The sequence below is a fragment of the Pinus tabuliformis genome, chromosome 7 (genome assembly GCF_031772625.1).
Source record: "Pinus tabuliformis cultivar Carrire ecotype Pingquan chromosome 7, CPIR1, whole genome shotgun sequence".
Classification (NCBI taxonomy): domain Eukaryota; kingdom Viridiplantae; phylum Streptophyta; class Pinopsida; order Pinales; family Pinaceae; genus Pinus; species Pinus tabuliformis.
This window is the reverse complement of record NC_142293.1, coordinates 1,362,977,139-1,362,998,074: the sequence shown is the minus strand read 5'-3', so window position 1 is coordinate 1,362,998,074 and position 20,936 is coordinate 1,362,977,139. Positions and strand designations below refer to the sequence as shown.

The 20,936-nt window shown below is 37.9% G+C and overlaps 1 protein-coding gene across 3 annotated transcripts in view; it reads left to right on the top strand.

Annotated features, from left to right (window-relative positions):
- Positions 1 to 20,605, top strand: part of LOC149252656 (synaptonemal complex protein ZEP1-like) — a 208,548-nt gene extending 187,943 nt beyond the window's left edge. For 2 of the 3 annotated variants that reach the window (XM_089459760.1, XM_089459758.1), the window contains 5 exons: positions 4,495 to 4,584; positions 4,716 to 4,802; positions 5,024 to 5,113; positions 5,247 to 5,309; positions 18,908 to 19,379. In XM_089459760.1, coding sequence (XP_089315886.1) covers positions 4,495 to 4,584; positions 4,716 to 4,802; positions 5,024 to 5,113; positions 5,247 to 5,309; positions 18,908 to 19,006 — 429 coding nt within the window. In that variant the 3' untranslated portion in view covers positions 19,007 to 19,379. Of the gene's footprint in view, positions 1 to 4,494; positions 4,585 to 4,715; positions 4,803 to 5,023; positions 5,114 to 5,246; positions 5,310 to 18,907; positions 19,380 to 20,356 lie in introns of those variants that run through there. The other variant, XM_089459759.1, reaches the window with a different exon arrangement.
- The last annotated feature ends 331 nt before the right edge of the window (positions 20,606 to 20,936 follow it).

The window sequence follows — 20,936 nt, the reverse complement described above, 5'->3', positions numbered from 1 at the left end:
TCCCAGGCGATTTTTATGGTTATATTTCAACCAGAGGAAGGGATAAGTATATAGGGGAGTTATTAACATAGCGTTAGTCGGGGGAGGGGAGATAGATAGGGAGTTACATAATGAAGTTAGTAGTTGATATGAAATGTGATGAGAGAGCGCTAAGTATGTAAATCTTAGGCTATTAAGGGAGAGAATGACTTTTATAAGAAATACAAGCATCTTTAAGCAATGCAGATCTTTGCTTAGGCAATGATATGGTAAATGATGAAACTTAAGAGATATCAAGCAGATCTTGACCTCTTTGGGGAAGTTAGTGAATGGTTTGGGGAATAAGAAGAAGGGGGAGTTAGTCATGCCTTGCTTGAAGTCCTCTAAGGGAAAATTGCCTTGCATTTGTGATCTAAACAGATATGACACTGGCAAAGATAAAATGGGTCACACGCCATGATTCTACAACCACCAAAACTACCTACCCAGCCTACTCACCTAGCATTTTCTCTTCTTTTGGTTTGGGTGCACTTGAACTAGCATACCCAGCTTTTCATTCTTTTCTTCTTGCTGTCCTCCTATCTGTATCTACACTTATTTCATCCAGGGGCTCAGGTTAAGCGGTTGAGCACCCTTGTTTCACTACCTATCTAGAAATCTGCCAAGATTAAGTTGTTTGGACAGATAATTATTCTCTATATTCTACAACAAGAAATTGAAACCTAGGGAAGACCAAGATTAAGCTGTTTGGCCCTCCCTTAACTGAAAAACTCATAAAAAATGGATCAACTCATCAAAATGGAACATAGCAGTGGCACTTAGACTAGCACACTCTCATGGGCAATTCTCTGGCCTCTGTAGCAAATATGGAGCGTTGCAGCATGCAAAGTATGATATATTTGGCATGTAAAAATGTCGATCATGAAAGATGAATACCTGCTGCAGCAGGAGGCTAACAACCTGCATTCGAAAGCGAACGACAATGCATCATGGTAGACTAGGAGGTTTATGGATTTGATGTCATCTCGTCACGAGTGATTGCAGATACAGGTACATGGATAAGACATGACGTGATGATGGATGAGATGAACATGGGGATTACATGCAAGGAGATTTGTTCGCGAACGGATGAACAAATGATGCATGCGAGGAGATTTTTTGGTGAACGAACGATGCATGATAGGAGATTTTTTTGCAAATGAACGATGCATGCGAGGAGATTTTTTTTGCGAACGGACAAGCATGTGAAGCATGCCAAAGTAGAGACAAAGGAGCGACGTGAACCTGCAACATCAAGCGAACACTTAGACCATCGAAGACTCCGCACACCTTGCCATGCGGAGGTGAAGCTATGATACACCAAGAGGACATCCATTACTCAACAACACTACAGCTCGACATGAACACCACCAACAACATTAACATACTAGTACTGTTGTGTAGAGTCGTGTCATGAGTCATGTCGGCCACATCACTACTGTGCGCCACACTGTTGTAAATCAATGTAATGTAACGTGGAAGTCCAAGAGACCTACATGTAATCTGAAGATTCATGTAATTTGAAAAGTCATGAAAGTCAAACAGTCATGAGGGAAGTCGAATAGTCACAAGGGCCAATTTTACCCTTGGCTATAAATACCCCTCATTTGTACATGCAACAGACTTTTCACGTTGGCTTCTCCCACATAGCCTTGAGAGTCTGTAGTCGTTTCTTTGATTGGCGAGCAGTGGCTCCAATGCCCCTTTCATGGGGTTAGTGATGTATGGTGTACCCATGTGTCTTGGAACTTTCGCTTAATTCAGAACCCTGATAACATGCCAGCACATTTTCACACATGTATTGTAACTGTTTGTAAGACTAATCTTGAACACTTGTAATGTAGCTTTAACTTGTGTTAAAACAATTGAACTCTTTCGGTTGCTCTAATGCATATATTTATGAAAATGTGTTGTATAAGTTGTTAACGCTATCCTGCCTACGTTTGCCTCACCGAACATTAGACAAAACCTTTCACATAAACTTGTTATAACGACCATCGTACTTGCGCGGACTGCTCCGTTGGGTGTTGTACGTGCTATCTTCTCTTGTGTGTGGACTTCTCCTTTGGAAGCTGTGCATGCCTTGTTGTGTTGTGTGTCTCTGACAGAGTTGGGACTTTTTCCCTTTCGACTGGAGACTCACTTCCACCCTCTCTCTCCGTGGTGAAAGGACCTTGACACAAGTAACACTAGCACTCACCAGGGATGCGAACCTCGTTGTTCTTAGACAAAGAAGACCACTCTCATGTGCTGACAAGCAAGAGCTAAGGCATATCTTTAAGATAATTACAACCAGGCCATCGTACCGGATGGGACTTCTACACCAAAATGTGTGAGGTCTAGTTGGGACTTCATACCGGGGAGATCCCCTGAATGTTGGCGGATCCAGCACCGTCAACAAGTCTGTATAATTGCACTCTGGCTTTTTGATATATATGCTTTATGTACTCTATTGTTTATTTTTGTAAGATAAGATGCACTTTCGAAAAGGAAAATGTGAATGCTTTTTATTTATTTATTTTGAAGTTGTGTTTGTTAGAAACCCTTTGGAAACTGTGACTCTATTTTTCATGAATGATCAAGGTACCATTGATCATAACTCTCCTTCTGGGTTAGACAGTACTTGCATTATAATGTACTTGTAATTGATGATAGTGCAGACATGCACTGCTCAAGAAGTGCTAATCATCCACCAAAAGTTTGTGATACGATTGAGATGATTGAATATCAGTAAGGAAATTGTATGCCGCTGTGTCATCAAGGTACTATCTGTAATACAATTCCCCTGATTGAATCAATTGTGTTGGGTTATGGCCTCTGCGTAGCCATTGCCTGGGATCTCTCAATGTACTTTGTAATGCTGCCCATATTGTTGCCATTGGTAATTCTTAATACAAACGAAAAGTGTTGATGCCTAAGATGCTTGAGAAGTTTTGTGAGGAACTAGAAGTTTCATTCTGCTATGCAGGTACATATATGACTCCCTTTTCAATTGTGTTGGCTTATGGCCTACATGTAGTCAGTGACAGTGCAGACATGCTTTCCTGAACAAGACATATTCATCAACCAAAATTGTGAAGACCACTGAGATAATGGAGAATATTATTGTAGAAAACAGAAATCATAAGAAGTTTGTTAAAACCTGGATTGAAATTAAAGGAAATATTAACAGTAACTGTCGTTTTCTGTCTGTGATCCACTGAAACAGCAGCACCTTGAATATAAAGGTATTGCCTGGGTTAAAGACCAAATAGGTTGTAGATGTTGGCAATTACACAATGAAAACGAAGCAATGATTTACTGACAATTATTTATTCAGGGATATTGAAAAATTAGAGGATACAAAAGAAGAGAATGATTAGGGGCAAGGAAGAAGTTATCTTAATCCTGTCAAATCAACAAAAGCTGCTCAACATTACTGCTAAATACAGTAGAGGCAGTATATTAAGAGTGTATAGGGCATTTGAGAGCTGAATACGTACAAAGATTAAAGATTAAATATGTGCAAATACACAGTACCACTGTAAGATAGGAGGCATTGCTGAATGATTAACAAGTGTAAATGTTATATCAATGCTCAATTAATCCCCTAAGATATGCTTAGGGATAAATCCCAAGAGATGCAAGACCTGGTGGGAAAAAATGCTTAAGAACGTGGACACAGGAGATCTAAGAAAACCCTGGGATACTGCAATTGACATTCAGCTTAATCGGTACACATAGAGGAGGAGATTAAGACAGTTGGTGGGATGTTGCTATTGACATCCGACTTTGGATGATCTATCTAGGTAGATAATCACCTGATTGTGAATCACATGTGCCATAAATTTTAAAATGAGCAAAGAAGGTTCCACAGAATGTCCTCTGAAAGCTAAAGCACAAAGATATTAAAAAATTAAGAACAAATCACTAAAAAAAGTCCTTCCATATGGCACCCCCTTGAAGAAGGTTTTTGATTTGATATCCAAGATTATTGTAATGAAGGCCAGGTCATAAGGGAAGTGTTTGTAGACTTAACTTGTTAAGTAGCTTTTGCATAAGTGAAGAATGTTACTGACACGAATGTTAGACCAACCTTAACCTAGATTCTCTAAGAAGATTTGGAATAAATCCCTGCATGATTGGTAGTTTTTCTAAACACTAAAACGGGGATTCAAAGAAAACTGTAGTAGTTATAAGGATACATTGGCATGTGACAACTTAGATATAGTTTCAAGGCATCTTTACACACAAATGGGCACACTTGGGAAACAGTCAAACTTATGGTAGCCATGCATATTCGAACCCCTGGGTTTTAGCTCCAAATATAGAAATGGAATTATATCATAAATCCTCTTTGCCTGTATACAGGTGTCTTTTGAACTCTACTTCCCACAACGATCAAGCACTAATTCTTGGCACCAAGCAGCGATTCCTAAATCACTACCATGTTGATGCTGAGATATAGGATCTGAGTGAAGTGGTGATTCTGTGCAGGAACATTCGAGTTCTTCAACAAAGGTGGGAAACACAGACTATAATCAAGAGCAGCAAGTATCTCTGGTTAGACAAGCAAATGTTGATAAGGTGACTGCAAATAAATAATTCTTTACTAGTAATGTATCAAAGAGCATATTGTACTTGTGATATTAGGATTCAATGTGTTCTTGAAGAAATCTGCCGTGCAATTAATTTAGGATCAGAACTCATCTGTGCAGTCACTTATGCCCCTGGACAGCATTGGAGCAAAATCTGAAAAGGGAAAAGCAGATAACTTTGTCACTTTCCCAAAACAAAGTAAGAAGGTATGTGAGCCTCTCCAGATCCATAAGTGCTTTTGTTAAACTACTTTTGTTTTTGTTTGATAAAATAATTGCAGAGCATTTAATATGTAAACTGTAATGCCGGTTGGGGTGGAAAGTTTGTGTGAGAAGTGCCCAGTCTATTTAACGCACATGACAGCTAGATATGGATTTTCTTGCTGATTTTGTTTGATTTCCTTTCATTGGCACACCTGTGATTATAGGTAACTCAACATGAATATGAGGTTGCTACTTCTGATGGAACAAAAACTATAACAAAGCGGAAAAGGACGAGGAGTACAGTTATGTTTCAGGTATGTGATTCAACCATTCTCACAAGTTAGAAATCATTTTGTGATTTCCGGAACCACTATAATTGAGTCAAACACTACATCGGTGGTCTTCCTTTAATATGTTGACGATCATAGATTGATTATATTCATGCAGGATGCATCAGCTGATGTGGACATAGATTCCAGGAAAGCCAATGGGGGACGGAAACAAAGAAAGGTCAGATAATCTAGTAACTATTCACTGGGAGAGATTGTTCTGTTTTTGAACAAAGAGACTCATTCTACAGCCCCTGTTTGTGCTCAATGTGGAGTTGCCACGTGTCTCTTTTAAAATAAAAATAAAATATTCTTTAAATTAAAAATTATGGTAAAAATATGTGACTCACTCGTTATAAATAAAATATTTCCATGTCCATGTGAAATAAGATAATTTTATATCAACTTTTAAAATTCTTTTAAAGTAATTAAAACACAAATTAATTTATAGTAATTAAATTATCTATATTTTTATATTTCAACTAGATACGTAAATAAACCATTTTTTAGTAATTTAATTATCTATATTTTTATATTTCAATTGGATATGTAAATAAACCATTTTAATATCTATGTTAACTAATTTATTTTAATATCAACTTTAGAAAAAACACACATGCAGGGGCGGCACACACACAGACCTATCTATATATATATATATATATATGAGAACCACAATAAAATATTTCAATGTGTAAAGAAAAGAAGTAATTGAAAATAAAACATTCAATTCCTTCCTTATAACTGTAATAAGAGGGACATTATAGAAAAAGTCTTGATAAGATGTTCTTAGAGTTCACGAGGGCGCTGTGAAGATTGCTCTGTAACAAAGGCTCTGCGTTAGGGTTTTGTCGCTAGTCACCATGGCGGGACGCGGAGGAGGGAGTTCCGCTCCCTCCTACAGTCAAGTAGCTGCAGATAGAAGCAAGGGAGCCAGATTGCACCGCTTCAAGAAATCAATGGAGATGGCAATAGAGGCTATTAACACAGAAAAATTGGAAAATATCAGACCTCATGGATAGCAAGGGAATCATGAGGAAGCTAGTAGAGAAAGGAGGACAGGGGGCAGCAATCAGAAAGTAGCTCCTATGAGTACAATAGGGGTTTGTAAACTCAAATCGACCATTATTCCTCTGGTCGTTTTAAGTGAACCAGCGCTACAGGTGCACAGTTTCACATCAGTAATGGATAAGACTGATCTCTCTATATCGACAATATACTAGTTTCATAAGGATGAGATCATGAGAAGGATAAGGATGCTAGCATGGAGGATATACCAGAGAACAACCAACAAAAAGATGATCTATTGAAAATTGTGGAGCTCAGTAGGGACCATGAGATGACCCCAAGTGAGGTGGGAACGGAGGACCATGAACTGCAGGAGATTCTTGAGAGGGAGAACATAGATCTAGAAAAGTTTTTGGAGCAGGGTATTGCCAAAGGGGTTGACTCCTTGCCAAAGGAGGAGTTTGACAGGGTTCAACAACTCTTCCTCTGGAGATCCCAATCGAAGGGCTCTGCAGTCAAGAGAAGCCATGACAACTAGGAGAACAGAGGGATGAAAACAATGGAGGAAACATCGGGGCATTCTTCCAAGAATCCAGGTAGGAAAAGAGGAAGAAAAAGACAGAATGAGCTGCTAACCGAATGTGGAAAACTCATGATTAACTCAGGTAAGATGAGAGATCTCACCAACTACTCCTTTACAAACCTTTCTTAATGAAGTTTACAACATGGAACATCAGGGGCCTAGGAAGTAAAAGGAAACAAAGAAATCTTAGCAGTAGAATAAAAGAAGAAAAACCAAACATGGTATTTATTTAGGAAACTAAGTGTTCGATGGACAAGATCAGAGAAATACATAGCAAATGGCTAAGCAAGTATGAGTATCTAGAGGTTAAGGCAGATAACTCTACAGGAGGGATTCTTACGCTTTGGGATCCCCAGAAACTTGGAATCCTCGATGCGGAAGCATCCAATAACTATCTATCGTTAATGATTCAACCTTTGGGTGATGGGGAGACTTACATGATTAGAAATTTCTATGGTCCTCAAAAACTAGAAGACAAACTCAAGCTTCTCACCTCCCTTGAGGAGCTGAGAGAGAGATATTCTAATATGCCCTAGATTCTGGCAGGGGATTTCAATATGATCAAATCTCTTACGGAAAAAAAAGGTGGCACCAGAACACTAGGCCGAGACTCCATTGCCTTCCAGAACTTCATAAATAATATGAGACTAGTGGACGCTGAAACAATAAATGGTACTTTCACCTAGAACAACAAGAGAGGAGGGGCTTCTCAAGTTGCCTCTAAACTAGACATGTTCATAATCTCAGAGGACCTTCTTCTCACAGGCCTTGACTTGTCAGCTCTAATTCTTCCCTTTGGAGGCTCAGACCACTAGCCTGTCCAACTTGAAGCCTCTTTTATGGGTACACCGAGGAACAGGCCTTTTAGGTTTGAAAATGCCTGGCTCTCTCACCCTGACTTCACCAGAAATATTAACAAATGGTGGATGGAAGATATGCCCATTCAAGGCACTAAAATGTTCTTGCTACAACAAAGACTTAAACACATCAAATCCAGACTCAAAGATTGGAACAAAAGAGTTTGGTAATATTTTTAAAGCCAAAAGAGAAGTTGAACAGAAACTCCAAGGGATTAATCAGAGCATAATCACAAATGGTTTTACCGAGGAAAGGAAAACTCAAGCAGATTCTCTTAAGAAGGAATGGGAAGACAGGTGCATCCAAGAGGAGATATTCTGGAGGCAGAAATCGAGAGTGTTGTGGATTAGAGAAGGGGAAAGAAACACAAAGTTTTTTCATAAATCAACTTTGGATCATAGGTCACATAACAAAATTTCAAAACTCAGAGATTCTCAAGGGAAAGAGCTTGTCTCCCACAAAGAAATGGAATCTGTCCTAGTTCAACACTTCCTTAGCATTGCAAAGGAGCCTCTCTTAGACAGGTCACTGTCCATTAATAATTTCACAAAGTACATTCCCAAGCTTGTAACAAGGGAAGACAATCACAATCTTAACAGGCCAATGTCTGAAGATGAGGTCAGTGAAGTTATCAATGAGATGCAAAATGGGAAAGCTCCTGGCCCGGACGGATTCAATGTGGACTTCTTCAAAGCATGCTAGAAAACAGTCAAACAAGACATCCTTGATGTTGTGGAAGATTCCAGAAGATCCAAAATGGTTTTGAAGGCTCTCAATGCCTCTTTCATAACTTTGATTCCAAAACAGGAAAAAGCTATGACACCGGATAGACTTAGACCCATAGCTTTATGTAATGTGGTATACAAGATTATTTCCAAAGTGATCGCTAACAGACTCAAGCCCCTTCTTCTAGCTCTGGTCTCAGAGGAGCAAACTGGTTATGTGGAAGGACAACAGATTCTCAATAACATCATACAAGCTCATGAGATGGTACACTCTCTTAAGAGCAATAAGAAAGCTGGTATGATCATACAGCTTGACCTAGCGAAAGCTTATGACAAGCTAAGCTGGTCTTACATTAGGGCTATGCTGAGAGCTTATGGTTTCGACCACAACTGGATTAGATGGGTTATGGCCCTAGTATCCACAGCTAGTTTTTCAATCCTGCTTAATGGCTTGCCCTCAAGAACCTTTATGCCTTCCATGGGGTCTCAGACAAGGAGATCCACTCTCCCCTTCCTCTTTGCACTCATGATGGAAGGGCTAGGCAGAGTGATAAAAAGTGCAAGAGCTAAAGGAAGAATCTAGGGACTGAAACTTACCATAGATGGAGATGCTTCAACTCACCAACAATTTGTGGATGACACTACACTGCAGGGCATTCCCACGGTCAAGGAAGCCAAAGCTTTTAAACAAATCTTGAACGACTTTGCTATGGCCGTTGGTATAGAGGTAAGCCTTGACAAATCAAAAGTTTTCTTTTTTAATATTGACATTGCTATTCAGAGAAACCTCACCAGAATTCTAGGGTTTCAAGGGGATCAGCTACCTTCTAAGTACCTTGGAATCCCTCTTACGGACAAACCTCTAAGTAGGAAAGTGTGGGAGCCGGTAATCAACAAAATTCAGGATAGGATCATGAAATAGACGTGCAGATCTTTCAATTTCGTAAGGTGCCTTGTGCTTACAAACGCTGTCCTGTAGGCCATACCCTTTATGATGTCAGCTCTTCCTACTCCTGTAGTAGTTTATGCAACAAATTAGGAACATTCAAAGATATTTTCTCTGGGGCAAAGGGGAAGAGAAAAAGAAATGGGCATTGTTAGCTTGGGACAAGATCTGCAAACCTAAGGCCCATGGTGGTTTGGGGCTTCATGACCCTGAAACCCTTGGCAGAGTCTTGGGTGCAAAACTTTGGTGGAGGTGGCTTAAGGAATCAGCAACCCCCTAGGGCAAGCTTTGAAAACAGAAATATGCAAATAATTGGCAGGAGAGGGATCATATCCGAATGTCTGGGCTTATTAAGGGCTCCCATATTTGGAATCTTGCTTGGGCAAACAGAGCCATTGTCCAGTAGCACAGCTGCTGGGAGATCTGAGCTGGAAACCTGGCAAGATTCTGGAAGGACAACTCGCAGCAGGAACCAAACTTGTTTAGGGAAGAACTAACTGCTCTCAAGAATGACACTGACAACAAAGGCTTATGCATGGTAAGTGACTTCTGGGATCAGGCAAGGAACGATGGTAAATGGAGAATATGGAAGGATTTGGGTCACAGTGAGGAGAGCGCTTTGAAAGCTCAGGCAGTCTCTCTTGCTCGGGACTTGGAACAAAGGAAGATTTGGGTATCATCCTTGTCTGACCAACTGAGATTGGAAAAAACACAGAAGGTAACTTCAACCTCAAAGAAGCTAAACGAATAGCCCTAGGGATTGATTATCAAAACCCTGATAAGGTATGTAAGGACCAGCACCATCATTGGATGAAAATAAAGCTGTTTATGTGGTTGGTTCAACAAAAGAAAATTCTAACTTGGGAAGATCTTCTGAAAAGGGGTTTTATTGGCCCATCCAAATGCCATCTATGTGGCTCACAAGAAGAGGCGATGGAACACTTTCTCAACCTCTGCCCTTTCACCTCTACCTTGTGGGATTGGGTGGCCTCAATCTTCAGGTAGACTGACAAGGACAGACTCAACATTACAAACACTTTGAAGAATTGGAGAAAAGACTTCTCAGGCAATGAAATCATCAACAAAGCTTGGATTCTGGTTCCAGGTTTTTTAATCTGGGATGTCTGGGAAGAACTTAATGGCAAGATTTTCAAGAATAAAACTGGCTCAACCCAGAACATTATTGCACAAATTTTAAGGCAGCTCAAAGGCACTGTTGGAGCCCTTTTAGGGAGACCTCCTGAGGACCCTACTCGGCCACATGACGCTCGTATACTGCTACAGCTGGGTCTCCATTCGCTAGTTCCCTAGAGCATAAACAAGGGTGTGAGCTAGACAAAAGCTGATAAAGACTTCTGGCAACCTCCTCCTCATGGTTTCTTGAAATTCAATATTGATGGAGCCTGTAAAGGTAACCTAGGGATAGCTGGTTTTGGAGGGGTCATCAGAGATGAGAAGGGGGCATTAAGGACATCTTTCATAGTCATTTGAGGACTGCCACTAATAACATGGCGGAGCTCATGGCATTAGAGCAATGCCTGGAAATACTAATTGAGTCAAATTTACATAATGCCATCATTGAAGTAGACTCTGAATTGATTATTAATGCGGCTAAGAAGATATGCAATGGAAAAGCACTAGGAAAAGTTTCAAAACATTGGCGGCTTTTACATGTCTTTCAGCGTATTCATACCCACCTTCAAACCCTGAGAACGGTTAGCTTTGTTCATGTGCGAAGAAAAGCCAACAAGCTAGTTGATCGTCTGGCGAATGAAGGAGTGTTATGCAAAGAAAGTTACAGTAGGTATGCTTGGGATTCGTTACCCTCTGGGAAATTGCATGAGGATTGTCAAACACAGGTGGCCAAAGACATGGAGAACTTCCAGATTATTAAAAATGAACAAGGAAGAAGACTAGTGGGAGCAAGAGCGAGCGGAAGTGAAAGTTTTTTTTTTAACCATTTATCCCTCGAAATGCGTAAAACAAAGTTTTATACAGGGGAGGGGCACTGGGTAAACAACAGGCTTCTTGCCAGGTCACTGATCATAGATCTTGATAGCCTTCGCCATCGAATGGACATCGGGAGGGAAAGTGATCGAAGGTTAACTATACAAGCGGACCTGAAGATTTTTAGATCAGCGGCTCTAATCTTCATCGGGTTCGTCAAGAGGCTAAAGACCATGCAAGTTTCCAATTCGATATCTCGGAGGACGACAGATGAACATGGACCTTATCGTATGGATATCGGGTTCCAAAAGTAATCGAAGGTTATTTCTCAGCCCGGACCCGAACTTTTATAAACCGATGGCTCATAATCCTTATCGGGTCCGTGAACCGGGTAAAAGGGGTGCATGTTGCCGAGGCGATAGTGTTCGTGACCATCGGTTCTTAAGGGATCTGGATCGAAGGATCATCAGGTTTCAACAAGGGAGGAGGTTAAGTCCTGGAACAGACCTGGAGCTTTATACTTTGACAGTTCATTTACCCTGTCAGCCTCGTAAAGCTGGTAATGGTCACGCACATCTCCGAAGCGATCTCTTTAATGACCGTTGGATCACTGGGGGTCTCAAAGGATAGCCATCGGATTGGATATGGGGCGAAGGTTTAGATGCAAGTTAAGGTATAAGGTTGCGAGTTTGTTTTGGGCTTGTTTTGGGTTGTTTCGAGTTAATCTTCATCAGGTTAGCCCTTGATGGTCTTTATACTAGTAAAGGCATGTAATATATGTAACATTTCTTGAGGATAAATAGAAGGCTCCACTCTTACTTAACCAAAAAAAAAGAGGGACATTATAAGAGGGAGATGTGTAATTAATTCAAAAATTAATATGTGACATTGTGCATCATAAATAAAATATTACATTGAAATGTTTATAAAAATATATTAACAGAAAAAAGTTTTAATGTGGACAATGTAATCTATAAATAAAATATCTCAATGTTCATATTAATTAAATTATTTCAATGTCAATAGTTTACATATATATATGGTTGTTAATGTTAATAATAATAATAATAAGTTGTATATATATTATATAAAGTAATTGAAAAATTAAATTTTTATTGTTATAACATTTCAAGTATCATTATTTTACATTTTGACCCTTTTATTAAGGGCTAATTTTGAATGGAGCAAATATTTGTAGGAATTGCATGTTTATGTTGTTTTATTCCATGTATTCAAGCCATTTTCAAGGGTTGAATCCATCTATGCATTCAAAAATGTAATTAAAATATGAATATATATATACTTAATAGACGATGGTTAAGATGAATCTCTCTTCTCTCTCCATATATATATATATATATATATATCAATGTTGCGAAAATCATGATTGGGATTAAATCGCCGAGGGGAAAAAAATGGAAACAATCGTAAAAATCAAGAAAAAATCATAAAATATGAAAATATTCATTTTTTTCCAATTTTTTTAATATCTAAAGCATCTATAACATAAAATAAATACATGAACACATAAATATGATAAAAGAACTAATATATAAGATGTGTAATATCATTTCTAGTGCTACATCACACATAACAGTGAATCATGTCCTGAATAGTAAGTCTCGACTCCTGAGTCCCAACTCAGCCTCAAAATATCAACAAAAAATATAATAATGTATCTCATATTATGAGTCATAATGTCATATACAATGAAATGAACCAAATAACTAATACTACTGATTTCCTTTGCCTCTCTTGTGAGAAATTGCAATAGCTTTCCCTTTCCCTCTAGATGTAGATGGCGGTGGAGTTGGCAGTGGACTTTGCCGTGTTCTAGAAGCTGAAGAACTAGGAGCTACAAGAGATTGACCACGTCCTCTACTGGTGGCAGGGGTAGCCTAGGTAGGTGGTGTCACCTTCTCCTCCTCGCCCTCTATGCCTTCCACTACCTCCTGCTCTAATCAATCATCAACAGACTCCATGAGAGGCCTCTCGGCCTCAACCCTCCATGCAGCAGTGGTGTCAATCCCATCCAATGAGATGGCCTCCATATCAGGTATCCTCTCAAGTTGCCTCACCCACAATCGAAGATTCTAGTAGACGTAGACCATGTCATTAAGTTGCTGGGACTCCAACCTTTACAAAGATCATAAAATAATAATTATAAAAAATATATTATTTAATGAATTCAAAAAATTAATTGGAAATTTGGAATATTTTAAGTTTCAAGTTTAACCTATTGCACTTCTTGTTGTGTATTTTTTCAAATACACTCCAGTTGCGCTCGCATCCTGAGGAGCTACATGTTTGGCTGAGGATTCGAATGGCAAGATTTCGCAGATGGGATACTTTGACACCATAGTGAGTCCACCATGCATCTACAACAAAATTACAAATAAGATAAACATAACAAAAAAAATGAAATTTGAAAGTTGAAGCAAAATATGAAGTTATGAACTCGAAGAGACAATGAAATTTAAAACAAATTAAAAAATACATGTCATTTTAGTCTTCCTATCAACTACAGCCATCTAAAAGCTAAATGTGCCACCTGCCATCCTGTATATCTCCATTTCTTTGGATATTTCTGCACATTCTGTTGGAGATCGCACCATCCTCTGAACACAGATTAAGAATCCATCCATGATCTCAGCATCAAATAAGAACCCACATGGGTAAGAAAATGCGGGGGTTCAGGGAGATCCCTGTATCATGAATGGGACAATGGAGTGTGGTGTTCCATTGTTCATCAATCACTTCGATAGGAGGAATTGTTTCTGAAACCCCTCATCTCCCTTATCATCATAGTAGGCCCGAATGGATTCTTTGGCCCGGTCCATGGCCTCGTAAAAATAGCCCATTGCGGGCTTCTCACCATCAACTAATCGAAGAACCTTTACCAAAGGTTCAGTAACGCTGCACACCTTATGCACTCCCTCTGGTTTGCATATATAGCCTCTCCCTCTGGTTTGCGGCTAAATGTCAAAGCACGCTACTCATCTGAAAGAAACATTCTCTTCACATCCCACATAGAAGTCAAGAGGGATTGAAGAGATATGAAACTGGTGGCAAACCGTGTAATGGCGGGGCCAGTGTTACTTGGGAGTGGGAGTGACATTTTCAGAAGCTCCTGGTTTGGGAGCGAATCTCGGAGCATTTTTTATATAATATATATATTTTTTATATTTTGATACATATATGTCAACAAAAACATGTAGAATAATGAATTAGATATAAAAAACATAAAAAAAACATAGATTGAACCATCCAACAACAATCATCTAGAAGTTATAATCTTCATCAACCACGTCCACAAGTTAACATAGTAACATACAACATATTGAGTCTCATGATTCATCAATCTTAAAGTTTCAAGCTTTCAAAATTCAATATATAACATTTATCATCATTGATCACCAAAGTTGTACTTGTAAGCTAAGTGTAACCATTACAACAAATAATATCTAACATGAAATGAAATGTTATAAAAAATGAAATGAAACAACTTTCAAATTTCATGAAGCATCATATTCATAATTCATTACTAATGAGTTATAATTGCCAACTTCAAGCTTAAATTGTTATATATTGTTTAAAAAAATATCATAATAAATATGAAAGAGTCAATAGTTATAAAAACTACTAGAAACTAGAAAAGATAAGTAAATCTATTATCTATTTCTTATGCTTGGGCCTCTTGCCACCACGAGAAATGTCTAATTTTTTAGTCTTGTTGGAAAATCAGGATCTTTGTCATTAATATCACCCTCTAAGCATTAATATCCAGAGGTATCTTTGTCATTACCTCTGTATCTGTAGGGATCTTTGTCATTAATATCACCCTTTAAGCATTAACATAAGACAGAACAAGCATAGCATGTCAAGTCAAGATTTTGTTTAAGTGATGCATACATTTTTAGGTGGGTTATGATAGAGGAGTTCGACAGCCAATGTCACTAACATCAAGGTACATAGAAGGATTGGTGCTCTTGATTAAATATGAGTTCCATACCCTAATACATGACAAAATTCAATGGAAACACTGCAATCCCCCAATCCTGAAATCCTAAAAAACTGATAAGTCTGCTGGATTTTGAATGAAATCTAAAATTCTACTTTCTTCATATGAAATCCAATGATGCTGGAACCACTCTCAAACATCCTGAATCATTTCATGGTAACGTTAAAAATTTAAGTAAAAGGTTGAAAATGAATATTAAGGAGAATGTCACTTTTACTTTAAGAATTTAACATTACCATGAATAACATATCAATACTAGGGCCTAAACTTGATCATTAAGTTGCCCCACTAAAAAATTATTTGTTTCTTTAAAAAAAAATTGCATTTCAAACATTACTACAAAAAAAAATTGCAAAAAGGCAAAACGCTCTGAAATCGCTCCCGAAAAGGCGGGGAGTGAAATTTTTTTTAGGGAGCGCGCTCTCGACCCGCTCCTGAGTCACTCCCACTCGGAGCGTGGATTGGGAGCGGTATCAGGGGGAGGGCTCCCCCCAACACTGGGCGGGGCGCACCAACTCCTTGTTGGTGGTGAATTTTCTCATCAAGCTAAGCTCAGATGCATGATTATATATAAATTTTGTAATGCTTTTTGATGAGTCAACAATATCTTTGACAAATGATATTTTTCCTATGTTCTCCAACATCAAATCAATACAATGTGCAGCACAAGGTGTCCAAAATAAAGTAGGATGCCTCTCCATAAGCATCTTGCCAGCAACAATATAATTTGCAGCATTGTCTGTTATGACTTGGACAACGTGTTCTGCACCCACCTCCAAAATAAACACATCCAACAAATCACATAATAATTTTGCGTCTTTGATATGTGAAGATACATCAACATATTTCATAAACATTGTCCCCATTGGGACAATTAACCAAGAATTTTATAAGGGTTCTCCCCTTTTGGTCGGTCCAACCATCTGACATCACAGTGCAACCTGTTTATGCCCATGATGCCCTAAACTTCTCCAATCTTTTGGTGCAGTCAATCTTTTCATCTTGAAGAATGCGGCCTCTAAAGTCATCATAACAAGGGATTTTGTACCCTAGGCTAACAATTGTAATAGCATCAACAACAGGTTGGAAAAATGGATTATTCCTTGCAACGCTGAAAGAAATATTACTCCAAAGGAGAAACTTGCCCAACAACTTATCAGCTTGTTCTTTCTCCTTTTTTTTAAGCATTGAAATGATAGATGGTTGTGAACTAGCCGTGGTTTTAGGAACAAAAAATGATGAGGTAGCTACAAGGTTGGTTGTAGACGTTGATGCTGAAGTAGAACCAGTGCCACTTCCATATTCACATTCTAATACACTCCCTACTAGTTGCTTCTTCAGATCTACTTTAGTCACTTTGTCTTGCTCTAATTCTTCCAATGATTTCATGGCTCTTTGGATGATTTCCGCATTTGTATTGGTGCAAGGCCCTATATCACGTCTAGAGATTTGTGCAAGGTGATACTTCAATCTATAAACCCCCCCTTGACATATGCTGCCCACACAAATTGCAAGACAACTTTATTCTATCAAACCCTCCATCAGGTTCACCAAATTCCCACATAGGGTCCAATTTCCTTGGCATGTTTGTAACTTGGTTGAACTTTTGAGTTTTAATGTAAGATGAAGCTTGAAGTTGAACCTATGGCACAATAAAAATCGCAAGTTAAAAAAATAGAAGTAAAAATTATGTACATGACACATCACATTGAATTTTTGACAAAAAGAAAACCTCAACTCAATCCAACAATAATAGAAAAAATGCACATTCAAACCCAATAAAAAATGATGCAAAAAAAACAAGCAGAAGAAAAAATTAAACTAATAAATCTAACAATCAAGTTTTTACATTTTTGACCGAAATAAACCCTCTCCACTCTATGCAACAAAAATGAAAAAAAACACCATCAAATTCATTATAAAATCATTGATAATCAATGGGTTATAGAAACCCAAGCAAAAACAAGAAAAAAACCAAAACAAAATGGCCAAATTTGGTGCCCATACCTGAAAACCATGGTTTGCCGAAGCAATTTGGTCCAAACACAAATTTCTCTTGTTTGGGATGCTAAAATCTCCCGTTTTTCTCCTCCTCTGGCCCAGTAGACGCCTTCCTCTCCTCCTTAGCTCTCAAACAAGTCCGTTGTTTGCTAAAAATGAGAAATAAAACTCATCAATTTGCTTATAAAACGCGCTGCCCTGGAGGGTCGCGATTTTTTCCGTTCGAATCATGATTTTTTGGAGAAAATCGCGATTTTTTTCGAAAAAAACTTTGTAAAAATCAAGCGATAATATCGGCTGTGTCAAAAATCGTGATTTTTTGAAAAAGTCGTGATTAAATCGCAATTTTCACAACACTAATATATATATATATATATATATATATATATATATATATATATATATGGAGAGAGAAGAGAGATTCATCTTAACCATCATCTGTTAAGTCCTTAGAAAAATACAATTTTTGGAGGTGCAATTTTTTTCTAAGTTTTGCAATATAAAAAGGGTTTGCACCATAATAGATTTGATTCATTTCGGCTCTTGTTAGATCCATGGTTAAGATGGATCTATACTGATCTGTATTAAAAACCTGATGAGAAGTGTTTTGTAGCCTAATTTGTGCAATTCATCTATTATGAAATATTTAGTTACACTGTTTTAAAGATATGTCCTTGCGAAGTTTACTACCTTAGTCGTTTTGTGTCCATTTGAAAATGACGTTGACTAGTAAATGGACCTTGGGTTTTTGGTAATATGCATACCACATATTTTGGACATTGGCCTAGTGGTAGTTATGCAAAAATGGGAATTGCAGTGGTCTGTTTTGGTTGACTGCAAATATTTGAAATCAATACGAAATTATCTACCTACATGATAGGATCTCAAAATATCTTTGGTAAATCCTTTTTAAGAAAATGTCAACCACTTAGGAGAATAAACTTAGAAACAACTCAATTGATTATTGTAGGGAGAATTAAGGTTAACCTATTCGCTCACCTTTGCAAGATATCCATTTTTTCTATTCATGAACATGTTTCTAGAGTCTGTAATGGCCTCTAAGGATCGATCCTTCAGTTTCCATATTCTTATTTGTATTCAGTGGCACCCTGTCACTGAATTTTCAAATAATTGCTCCAATGTTACTTGTACGCCAATAGATCCACATCTCACCTTTGGGATTTTTTATTTTATTTTTTATTTCATTATATCCGAGAGTCAATTTAGTAGGTTTTTTTCTTCAGGGAGCTCTCTCGACCAAGCTGAGATGTGCTTTTTCTAGGCCTTGTAGGGCTGTGTGTGTGAAACTGGATGAACCAACACTTAACCTTGATTAAGGGTAGCAGTACAAAGGGTGAATTGGTGTTGTCCCTTTTTAAGGAATGGCGTTGGCTCACGTGGTCTTCCTGCTCCTGTAAAGACATGGAACTTTATTATACTTGTACACTGAATAATAAGAAAGTCCATCAATAATACAATGGATCCAAGAATCAAAGGGAAAAAAGGAAGTAAGACAATGGATAAATTGTCTTATTAATACATAAAGATACGTTGAAGCAGATTAAATTAAACTGGCAATAAGTTTGTTTTCGTTTAGAACAGTTTAATTTTTTTCACTTATGATGGTAATTTAAGCTGGTACTATACTTGACTTATTATGGGGATGCTATTTACCAAACTGTATTTGCAGAGGTTGAAGTCTTCACATCCATGTCCATCAACTATGGGTGACTTGTTTGGAGGTGGATCATTGGACCCATATGCAGATGACCCTTACGCTTTCGGTTGAAGCCACGCCATTTTGTCTGCATAAGAAAAGGTATATTTATGCCAAGCTTTCAGAGTATTTTCTCACAAATCCATTTGCTTTCATTGACCGATTATAGGACGTGTTTAAAAACAAAAACCACTTTTTCAGAGAGAGAAGCACATGTCACTTCACCTATGTTTTAAATTTCTTCTCGTATTTTCTAGTGTCCACTGTCAATACTACCGAAGGTTTTTCTGTTTCATAATCCAAGAGATACTGACTTTCAGATGGCCATTTTCTGACTGAATCTTCCCTTATTTTCTGGCTTGATGAGTTTCAGTGACGACTTCAAATTAAACAGGGCAATTTTTTAATTCAATGCACTCATGTCCATCTATTATGACAATAATTATACCCTTCTAGATAGTGCTGTAGAAGATAATTTGGCAAGAAAGCATGTTCCTAGAGATGGTCCTTTTCCTAGGGTTTTCTCTTGATTACTTGTAACCCAACTGATATCTTCATTTTCTCGCCTATGGATGGGTTTGTCTGATTCATTTGTTTCTCCAGTATCCTCCTATTACGTCACTTCCTCTACCTAGTCATTGCTGGAGCATGTCGATTACCTTTATCCCTTCTCTTCATTTTGCATCCTACCTTCCATCTTATTTGTATTATCTTGAGGTTTGCTGGAGAAATTCTTAAAATTCAGATTTTTGCGTTTTTTTGTTTCAAGTGTAGTAGATGGCTTGCCTAATACTTCATGTGAGAATCGCTAGACATTTAATATCTGTTTATGTCTTATACTGATGGAGTTAATATTTTTGGGAGACTTGTGTTACTAGGCTACTTCGATATCGTCAAGAAAGAGGTTAGCTCGGTATTTTGTTTATAAAACTTAAATGTATAAATATCATTAGCAAAATATGGACAATGCTGGTGTTTTAATTTCAACCCATTGCAACATGACCATTTTTAAATGTCACTGATGCCAATCACATTGTTTGCGTTTTTCCGGATAACATGCTGGATCAAGCAAAATGCCAATGTACGGCTCCAAGATTGGATAGATATTTAACTTCAAAGCTTTCTCGGACATTAAATCTCTTGTGTGTTTAATTACTTTCATGTAACATTCAAGCTAAAAGGTAAAACACCATGAAGAAAAGTAATAGACTGCGGAAATTTTGGGAGAGATGAACTCATCATTGGAATGGTAAAGCTAAATTACCTGAATTTTTTGCAATATGGATGACTTATGCCCTTCTAAATATGTCAGGGTTCAGTTTTATTTCCTTGCAAATTTGGCAGTTGTTTGTATGTGTCTGCACAAATGTATTGCTGATATTTGAGATTATTGTTGATAAGCACATTTGGATGTTGCTTTAGTACGAGATCTCCAATGATATCTTGGATGAGAAGTCCACAATATGACCGAGGTTGATCATGATGCTGCTAGCATGGCTAGCTGTGACGCAGGGTATAGAAGCTCCACGTCCATGCTTTGGGTGTTTCTTTGTATGTAGTTTCTAAAAGTAGCTTTCTTTGGGGTGCAGTCAGTTGAAACGTGCTCTTAGATAAAGACAAAACAACTATTTTGTGCATTGGAGCCTCAATGTATTTCTTGTGGAAATATTGAGTAAGCAATTTCAAAACAATGATTTTTTTTGGGGGTGGGGCGATTATATTTCATAAATGGGTATTAGGTTAAATTGCAATTGGGATAGTGTTTGGTTTCATATATGTGATTAAATGTTAACGCTATTTGTAAGCACATTGCTTGATTGTTATAGCTACAATAATAATATGTTTGGATATTAGTTTTTTTTGTGAGCACTTTCTAGGTTGAAACTGCCTTTTAGTTTAAGAGTAAGGCTTTAGGAGCCCATCTTCCTCATATGAAAGGAAACAGGGTAATGGCCTAAAACCTACAGGTATTTGGTAGGAGAGAGTATACCCTTTTAGAAAC